Consider the following 10,733-nt stretch of genomic DNA (forward strand, 5'->3'; position numbering starts at 1 on the left):
CATTTAAAAACTAGTTCTGTGCATAGAGTGGAAAGCTGCAGAATTCCCTGGGAAAGTCTCAGTGCTGTCAAACCATGAGGACATGAGTTTTATTTGAGGGATAAAATAGAATAATGTGTTATCTACTTTAAAATTTATTATAGAAGTGGGTTTGTAAGAGCATGTGCAGCTCTTGGAAAAAGCGTCATCTGATCAGGCATTAATTTACTCTCCTTTTTGATATGATTTAAATGGATTTAATGTTAGCTTTTGCTGCTGGGTGGAGAGATGTTACTTGTAGAGGTGGTTCAGGAGCATCTCTGCTGAGTAGCCTTGGGAGGCCATGGGTACCATCTGGGCACTCACTGCAAGATGACCATCACTGGGATAACCGTTTTGGTTAGCGCTGTGTCGAAACAAGACAAGTGCTCCTTTTGGATACATTTCCATGTAAAAGGCAGTGACCAGTAAAACATTATTCTCAAAGGTTTATAGTGGAACATTTGCAAAATTAGACCCTTTTCTCTCCAGGCACACTGATTTTTAAGACACTTCACAAAATGGGTTTTATCTGCACTGATGAAAAGGATGTAACTCTAGAGTCCAGTTACTAACAAGTTTAAGGTGTTTTTGAACACAAGCACATCATATAAGGCTTTTCAGATCTTTTCTCATTATGCATTTTGCAAAGATTATGGTTTGGAATTCAAAATCAATGTAGATCTTGGAGCTGTTGTTTTTGAAGCAAGAATAGTCAAAATAGTGACTGCGTTTCAAAATACTAATTTTGCATGCAGAGTAACAACTCTTTAATAAGAAATTTTGCTGCAGTATCTTAATGTGTAGTTTTATTGCCTATTATTTTTAGAGAGCTTTTATAAAGCCTTATGTTTGGGGTTTAACACCTTAGTTATTTCCCATCATAACCGGTTGAAATTTGGCATAGCAGTGGCAACCTTCATTTCAAAATTTTCACAGAAAATTGTAAACAGCAAATTGCTAATTTGTAAAGATTTTGTTAATTTCCACACTTTGAAGCCTGTCAGCTTAAATGTCAAATAACATGACATCCATATGGACCATTAGATCAATGAGAGTGTAGGACCAGAGCTGCCTCAAAGTGCACATCCTGTAGTGACACCTCTGAAGTTCTAGAACAGCCAAAAAGAAAAAAAAAAAAAAAAAAAAGTATGGAAAAGCAAATTGTCAAAGTTATGGTAGGAAAGGGTGAGAGAGCTAAAACTGTCTTTAAAAAAAAATCCTTCATTCTGTCATTTTGGAAAAGTTCTGAAATTTCAGTTTCAAAGTTGCAAACGTGGTGCTGCAGCAGAGGTCTGGTTTTAAGCCAACTTCAGAGTTAGCAAGTTTTGAGTGTTCAAAATGCAACAAGAAAGCTTTTCATCAGGCTCTATCTTCCTAATATTTTGGTTGGTGTTTACTTTGTCTTCGACTTTAGGATGTGCTCCAAATAGAACATAGTATTGTTTTCTCCTTGTTACAGAGTAAGAGTCCAAATGTTCCCCTTGCATTATTTTTTTCTGTTTAAAACTTTTAGAATTCATGTAATATGTGTACATTGATAGCATATTGTAGTAACATACAACATTCAGAGTTTACAGTAAAATCTTCTATATATATTATACAATTCATATTAAATAACTGGAATATCTTTTATGACTCAAAGCATCAGTAGCCGAGTCACTTGGGCAGAAAATGCATTATATTTTATTTGAGGTATATTCATTTTGGCAATGTAATATCTCATTTGAAATGAATGTATATTGCACTATTGATTTTAATGGGTCTTAGAATAATAAAAACATCAAGCAGCAATAAAGAAAAAAGCATGCTTTTTCTGTATACACTGTGTTTGGATGCAGCTCAGAGCCTTTCATAGAAGTAAACATAAAACCTATGTTGTTATAGAGAAATATGAAGTACTTTATTTTACACCATGGTGTAATGGTATTGATATAACAAGTGTTTAACCCAACTGTGGTCTTAATTCTGCAGAGCTAAGCTCTTTTTAAGTGTACTGCAAAGAAGTGCTCCTGTTTTAGAGAGGGGAAATGCCTTTCTTTTTCCTTGTTTACTTCCAGGAAGGCTGATCTACTGTGAGTTTTACTTAGGGATTTTTTTTTTTTTTTTAACTATTACAAATTTTGAATACTCGTCAGGCTTCACTCCTAACAACTCTGCTACTTGGCATAGAGAAAACTGAGCAAAGCCTTGGAACAAGTGGTGTCCAATATGTCCAGTCCTGGAGAGCACAGACTCCTTCCTGACCTTCTAAGGTCAAGATTCTTCCTAATATTATATAGCATTGATACATGGGAAATTCAAGCAATACTGATGTTAGTCACCGATAGTACCATGTACTGAGTTAAGATGCCCAGAACCCAAGGGAGGTGGGGAGAGATTCCTTGATTTTGTAATATTGACTTTATCTGCAGTGCCTTGGGCACTAGGTGATCCAGTGCATCCAGTGGCTTTGGAAAATTCTTTAAACCTATGTCCTTGAGCATATTTTTCATCAAATATAAAAATTTTAATAATGTAATATCATCCTAATTTAAAAGAGTGGATGAATGATTTTCAAAGTAATTTATCTTTTTTTTTTTTTCTTTTTTTTAATGGAGATGATCTAAAAAACCTGATTTTTTTATTAAATCAGTTTGGTTTTTATTTTAATTTTTTTTTTTTTTTTTAATAATAAGCTCAGTTCAGGAGAAGAAAAGTTTACTCAGAACTCATTGCTGTCTCACAGTAAGGAAAAGGTAATGCCCACACAATCCTTCTTCTGAGACCATGTTCTCTGTCTGCTGTCCATCATCAACTCCTTTGCTTGGTGAAACCAAGCCAGATTTTATAATATCTTTTAGCTTTCAATATTCATTAAACTAAGTTTAGGAAGAGGGATTGAATTTAATGCCTTGGAACAAAACAATGGAAACATTTCTGTTCTATTTTTCATTTTGTGAAATTAATTCAGACAAAATGGATATTGTTAGAAATCAATAGTTAATTGGAAGATGTGGTACATTTTATCATTAGTAGTTAAAGAGAAATTTAGAAATAGTAATATTAAGTTTTTAGTGCTAGCTACTTCTATAATTTATTGCATTTTTATGTCATTGTTAGAATTACAAAAGAAATACGTTATTAGAAATGTTATATACTTCTTAATCTTACTTATGTATTTCTTAACTCTCAAGTCTAAATTAAAAGATATTATACCAAGACCATTATTAATTTACTTTCTTTAAAAAATCTTAGGCTAATCGGCTGGTGGGGTCATGACTTCAAAACACGATTCCTCATGGAAAACAGTATGTACTTTTACACTTTCAGTTTTACCTTATTTGATGTATTTGTATCTAATCAGCTTCACTTTCATAGTAGTTTGAGTAGAAAGGGTAGAACTTTGCATTTCCTCACTTACGATAAAGCCTTAAGCTAAACTCATCCCAAGTATGTAATGCAATGGAGTTAAAAAAATAAATGCAGGAATAAATTTGGTGTCTGGATATATGGGTCTGACTGACTGCTTCTACATATTTTGCTGAAATATCTTCAAAATGCAGATGTAGAATATGGATGAAAGTTTCAAAGTATCTCAGTGAATTAAACATGTATGTCTCTGAGGAGCGAGGATCTGCTATCATTCACTTGGGTAATATCTTACTTTAGGACTAGTTCTACTGGAATTAATGAGAACTCATATAAATAAAGGTGAAGCAACCTGACATAAGTCGTGAAATATCACTGATGTTTCAGCATCTCCAAATCCCTTGCACTACCAAAGGATGGGTTACAAGACAAAACCAATCCTGCTCTGAAATAGCTAAATATTTATTGTCCCAATGTGAAATGAGGACTCCCTTCCAAATCTGACAGCTAAACTGTTCAGCTCCATTTTAGAGTATGACAGAGAAAATATCCTGAGGAATCAGGAGGAGAAAGGACTTTTTTTGCTTTGATTGGATGATTTGTTTTTAATATATTTTAATTTATTTTTTGTAGCAGTGCCTATTGATGTGACTTTGGCTGGAGAACACCTCTTTAAAAGCCTCAGTCTGCTCTTTGTTTTCTGACCAAATGTAAGAGAGTGGCCCTATGGAAAGGCAGCATGAGACACAAATTGCTTTGAAATACTGTTAGAAGAAGAAAAATATTGTTTATTCATTTCCACGGGCAGTTTATGGGGGAGAAGTTGGGCAACGATCATTATAAAATTAGCCAATCTGCAGCGCATGAAAAACATTTCCTCCGCAGCATCCTCTTGCTCTGGTGCTGGAGCATGAAATATAAACGGTGACACAGAACTTACAGCGAGGCTTTATAGATTTATTAAATAGATTTTTGTGAAATTTCACAGCCTAAAGTCTATGCAACTTCTTCACGTGGCCTGAAGCTACACTTAGCTGCATATGCAGTCTCCCACGCGTCTCGTCAGTTTAATAAAGTTAAGGAACATGATTCCCTGCTCGTGGCAGCACTGCGGCTCTGCACGAGTGTGTCTCTGCTGACTTGGAATTTCTCTGTTTTGTACCAGAGTTAAAAGAGATTCGAGTGTAAAGGTGGTTTTGACACACACCATTTAAACAAATTAATTGCAGTTCTCTAGTTCCCATGAAGCCACTAATGAAGTCTTCTGCCGGATAAAATTGGGCTTCTCTCGAAGTTAAAGGTATTAGCTGTGAATAGATTACTATTTCCTTTTAATGACTGATTCCTATGGGCCACATTAGTGAAATATTTTATTGCATGAGGACGGACTTCAAGATAAGGTCCAATCCATTAAAAGGAAGAAATCAAAAACACTAATATAAGTTATTCATTTTCCAGAATTACAACTAAGTGAAGGAATTAATGGATTTCGGTTATCGAATCCTCCGATTTTACTGGTCTGCGCTCTGCAAGCTAGTTTAGAGGTAAGTAATTGCTTTACTTTGAGCCTGAATTTAAGAGTATAAAAATGTTAAATTAATGTTATGTGTATTATTCCTGTCTCCCTTAAAAATATTTGCAGAATAGCTAAAAAATGAAGGGAGGGGAAATAAAAACAAACAAAATAACCCCACAACCCCGAGAGACTAAAACCTTTAATAAATATACTCATCCCTTCACTGTTCTAACAAACTTTGCTGTTGGACCCAGTGTATTTGAGGTTCTCAGCTCCAAGCTTGACCACTAGCACTGTCCTGGCTTTTAGGGGTTCAGTACCAACAGCGGCTTTTTCCAGAGAGATGTTCAGGGCTTGCCTCCCTGCAACCCATGTGAAGGATGCTGGTAAAGATCTTCCTAGTAAGGAAACATGTAACTCTCAAAACTTACATCCAGAGTTGCTTCTACATATATTTCCACAGGTAAAACAGACTTAGCTCATTTAGGAAAGAAAATGGATGTGGCTACTGCATGTCCTGGAGTCTAAACTGAACCAACAGCTCAGGGAACCTGTCATCCACTGTAGTCCCTTTGATTACAAACAGAAAAGACAGAAGCTGTCTGTAAATGCTTCTGAAAAGGGGAATTAATGAGGGTGGTATAACTCCAGACTGTTTTTTCTTTTGTCTCTTCATTATTTTTCTGGTGGCCAAAGGAGCACAGCTCCATCTCTGACCCATCTCTGTACAAATCATTGAGACCATGGCAGCGGGAAGGGCAGTCCTGCCCTACAAAGCCCATCCTTTCCTTTCTAGGAAGAGATGGCCCATGTGCTGAAAGCTCTCTGGTCCACCTTGGAGAGCACAATTCAACTCTGTCTGAAGGCATGCAGCTGCTCTCCAAATACCGTGTAATGTGCTGTGTTTCTTATCAAGACATAGCAACGTTTCTCTTATGGATGGTTCACCCCTGAAATGCATTACTGTAGGTCTTTGTGGCTGAAAAGGATGGTTTGATATAGATTTCCCTGCTATATGCTACATATGCTATTATATTAAATTTTTTCCTAAACTGCTTTTTGAGACAACCTTGGTTAGCAAGGTTTTGCTATCAGTATAAATGGGAGAATTTTATTTCTGCTAGTATTCCATTAATGCTAGTGTAACAGCAAAGCTGATGCTGGAACAAAGAACAATGTCCATATGCTGTATGTCCCTCTTTATTCACTGAAGAAACAGTGTCTTAAGCAAATAAAGTCAGAAAATTACCAATGGTGCTCTCTTCAGCTTACATGCAATGCTGAAGGACTGCAAAGGGCATGGCAATGCTTCTTGTTCTGCCTGACAATTTATTTTGTTAGCCCTTAAACATCCAATATATTTTTTTAAACTTTATGTGACCTTCGAGATAAGCTGAAAGCCATTCTGCTATGACCCAGATTGTCAGTGCTCCAGTTTGTGTGGGTTGATGTCATTTAGCCCACTGCAGGGAGCCTCGAACAATGATGGCTGAGCAGTTTCCATCGCCTCCCCTTTCCGTGTCTGCATTACCTTTTGGCACAGCCAGGATTTCCCAGTGCTAATTGCTCTAATACAGTGGGAAACAAAATAGTTTTCATGTCTGGCAAGAGATGGCTAGTGAAATTGCATGCCACCTTCACTGGGACACATTAAGCAGAAGGCAGTGTTTCCAATGGAAACAATGAAAACTGCAAGTGTTAATGTATGTTATTCCTCAATAATGCTTAAAGTGACTGTTATGGCAGTAGCTGCTCCCTTTTATGGAAAAAAGGAGAGCGCTCCACAGCCACATTTAAAAGATCTGTTTCAAAAATTTCACCCTGGAGGCCAAATATTCTTTGCACAAAGCCTGAGCAAACAGATTTTTACATGCAGCCTAAGGAGATCCATCCCTCATACTGCTGCAAAGCCCAGAGGAGTAGGAGGCAGATCTCCATTTTACCTCCAGTAACGTGCTGAATTGTTGTGTGTACGCTCTGCTTGCTTGTGTGGTGAGGGAAGTACCACTAGGTTTTTGTTGACCTGTACAATTACTGACAGCTGGTGGCTCTGGTCCCTGTCACATACATTTCCTTGACTGTTCTGTCTCCATCTGAAGTCTGTCTTACAGCAGCCATATTTTTTTTTTTTTTTTGCAGCAAAAAACACCTGGAGGTTTTTGGTTTTGTGCAGTATCTAGTGGTTGTGATAGCATCGTGGAGTAATACTTGGGCTATTCTACAAAAAAGTGTTTTCCAGATGCTGCTGGAAACTAGACCTTATATTTTGAGTAGACTTTTCTCAGTTACCTCTTTATACACCCTTTCAGGTATCGATATAAGTAATCTTAAAAGTGTTACTCCTTCAGACTGGAGCAGGGATTTCTTAGGAGTTAAGATCACGGATTTCTGTACAGGACCTCCACCTTGCCTCTGCAATTGTCCATGAGCAGCAACATTGCATTTATGTGCCAAAAATCTGATTCGAATAGACTGTTGGGTACTTGCATGTCTAGATCTCATAATTTTTCCCTGGAGTTACTTGCATGGGAAGAAGAAAAGAGGAGGTTTGAGGAAGGTGAATTGTTTCTGGAGTCACATTTTCCATTGTTCTCTTTAACTGACCCTTTCCAGAGCACATGCAGAAGCTGTCTCGCTTCTCCTGTGCCCAAACTCTTCTGCCTCATTTGTTCTTGTCCACTTGGCAAAGTAGCATTGCCATTTTTAAGCAATCTCATTTGCATGTCTCGTGATGTTTGGAGTTTTTGCATCTCACCAGTCCTCGTAGCTGTGTAAGAAAACAGAGTTGCTACACCAGAATCAAGCAAATATTTCTTCTTTTTGCAGACTAGCCAAGACAGAGCCTGCAACCCTGCCTGTGCAGGACTTAAAACATTAAAGTCAATATGTTAGTGCAAATTTTGTGTTTTCAAAGACACAAGTTTGTAGATTAGTTGTGAAGTTGCAGTCTTCACCCTTTGGCTTTTGTTTTGAGGTGCATACAAGAAAAAACTTGGATGTGATTTGGAGTTTCATGCAGCTCTCTTGCATGCATAGAGAATATATGGATCCTCTTCAGATATGCAAATGAATACTCTCTTAGAAAACTGTTTTTGTTTGCAAATTCATTTATGCAGGTATGGATGTGTGTAGAACCTTAACAACAGACAGGTTTCATTATCTAAGGTAATAACATTATCCTGTATTTTCAAAAACCTGATCCTGCCATGTTTATGTATAATATCTATCTGATATTCCTACTTGATGCCAGTGATAATATACAGAGAAACCTGCTACCCTTTTAGTTGTCTTCACTTCCTTTTTATTTTCTATAGCAATACATTATCATTCTAATGATTTAAAATCATTACAGGTTTTTGGTCAAACTACAATGAAAGCATTGAGAAGGAAATCTGTTCTGCTCACTGGTTATTTGGAATACCTGATAAAACATTACTACAATGAGGACAAAACAAATCCAGAGAAGCCCTTTGTAAAAATAATCACGCCATCTCATATTGAGGAAAGAGGATGCCAACTCACGCTATCTTTTTCCCTTCCAATCAAATCTGTGTTTAAAGAGCTGGAGAAGAGAGGAGTGGCTGTGAGTAAATCAAATCCCATCTTCTTATACACTGTTTTGTCAACCTATACCATAACAAAGTAATCATTTTGCTTTTATTCAAATATAGTCTCATGTAAGGCCAAAAATGATGGAGAATGATGAAAATTGCTTACATATAATCTTCAATTTAATAAGTAATTTTATAGGTCTAATTAGTAGAGTTACTTTTAAAGTTATTTGTCAGTCTGTAGATTTTTCTTTCTGTATTGAATAATTTTCCAATAGTTCTGTGAGTAGCACCCAGTTGTCACTATTAAGATTAGAGCTACTTTATGAATGCATTATGGTGAGAGGCATTATGAATTTGAAGCTGATGGTCTGAAGAGGAAAGATGGGGGGGAAAGAAAAGAAGAAAATAAATAAAACCCCCAAATATCACTTTAAAAACACAAATATGATTATGTCAGAGCTGTCCAGTGCAATATACTGCCTGCTCAGGCCTCTCCTGTTCAGTGTTCCTGTCCAGATCCCCTACAGAGGATCCAGGCATGAGGCCAGAGACCACAAAGAGGAGATCTGTGCCACTCCAGGGTGCTGGTGGTCAGCAGTGCTCAGGTGGTGCTCACCATCCTCAATACCACAACTCACATACCTACAGCCCAATGATGGCCAGGAGCTCTGAACCTCCACCAGTCCCTTTCCTCATCTGCAAATGGCCAAAACCTTGCTCTTTGTGAGGCATTGAAGTGGAGAAAGTAAAAAAAAACTGTCATTCCCTTAGGAACTTATTTTAGCACTTAGAAGAAGACACATGGTTACCAGTGAGCACTGCTTGAAAAGAGTAGAAGCCAAATTTAAGGCTATACATTTGGTGATTTAGAAGTGCTGGGAGATGAGGCTGATAGCGTAATGCCATATAAATGATATATGAGTTTTATTTCTGCTGGTGACTTGTGTCCCCAAAGGGTAACTCTTCTAGGCCAAATATGCTGCTGTTTTGGTGCTGCCAGGGAATTCCAGGAACTACTGCTTTTAAGAGGGCACGAGGCCTTACACTGTTGGCTTGTCTTTGCAATGCAGTAATGTGCTTCAAATATGAAAGATTATTCTGTTCAGCAAAATGTTCAAATTCACAGAGCAGGGGAAGAAAAAACTGCAAGCCCTATGACATTACTTGTACCTGTAGTACAAGATACACTATCACACTGGCAGGTTTCTGTTTCATGGTGGCTTTTTTGTTACTTGTGTTCCTCTTCAACTATGGGTTACTATAGGTGCTAAGGTAAATTATGGGAATATATAGCTGCCCATCCTGAGCCTTGCATCCTTTTCTAGGCAACACGTTACTCTTCTTATCAGATTCTTCACAATAATGCTCCTCACAGTAGGTTCCTAGGGGTCTCAAAGTTTTTACATGTGTCTCCTTGTTGGTCCAGTCATTCTTCCTTAAAGACAAAGATGACATTTAAAAACATAGTCTGACAGATAAATGGGAAGTGACCTGAATTTACTAAGCATTCCCTTTCTGTTTTGCAGTGTGACATGCGAGAACCAAATGCTCTTCGCATTGCCCCAGTTCCTCTCTACAATTCTTTCCATGATGTGCACAGATTTATTGAAATCCTGGGATCTGCAATTACTTCTTCAAAACAAACAGCAAACAATACTGCGCTATCTGGTTCTTATTGATGGCTCAGCTGTATCTTTTAATCTATTTCTGACTAAGATGCATTTATCCCACTGAGCGATTCTTTGCTTCGAGTAGACTGAGCTATATCCCATGCAATTTGCAAAAAAATGACTGTGCTTGAATAGTTATTTACAACAGACATAGTTTTATTAAAGCTCATATTTCCACTCTGCTTTGACTTTGACTTCATGAATTAGTGTGCTTTGTATATTTTAATGGGGCTTTTCTTAAACATTTTATGTAGTTTTATTACATTAGCTTTGAGAAGCATGGAAGAATTGCTATCATCTAGAACAGGAATGAAAAAAATAAATCCCTTCTTTATTATAAAAATGATGCATAATAAAAAGTGGAAAATAGACAAATCACCAACAGTTAAAAGATACAGTCCAATTTACATTTTTAATTTATCAATTCTATTTAAAGTACATGGTATACTTGAAAAGGAGAAGTTGAACAATTAGTTGTTTAAAAACTTTGAACTGCTGCATACTGATTTTTTCAAAGGGCCCAACATTTTGAAATTCTCGTTTAACTGAAGAATGAATTTCCATTGCACATACCTTCTTTAGTGTCCATACATCTGGCTAAAACAAAACATTTACTCTTTAGCT

General features: G+C 37.0%; 1 protein-coding gene across 1 annotated transcript; it reads left to right on the forward strand.

Annotated features, from left to right (window-relative positions):
* Positions 1–3,255: 3,255 nt before the first annotated feature.
* LOC104522497 (kynureninase-like) lies at positions 3,256–10,285 on the forward strand (the record flags this gene model as incomplete). The annotated part of the gene is made up of 4 exons (XM_010164817.1): positions 3,256–3,308; positions 4,828–4,913; positions 8,238–8,468; positions 9,966–10,285. Coding segments are annotated over 4 exons (523 nt in total), but the record flags the coding sequence as incomplete, so codon positions are not given.
* Between the last annotated feature and the right edge of the window lie 448 nt (positions 10,286–10,733).

This window comes from Antrostomus carolinensis, unplaced genomic scaffold (genome assembly GCF_000700745.2).
Source record: "Antrostomus carolinensis isolate BGI_N321 unplaced genomic scaffold, ASM70074v2 scaffold16440, whole genome shotgun sequence".
NCBI classification, from domain to species: domain Eukaryota; kingdom Metazoa; phylum Chordata; class Aves; order Caprimulgiformes; family Caprimulgidae; genus Antrostomus; species Antrostomus carolinensis.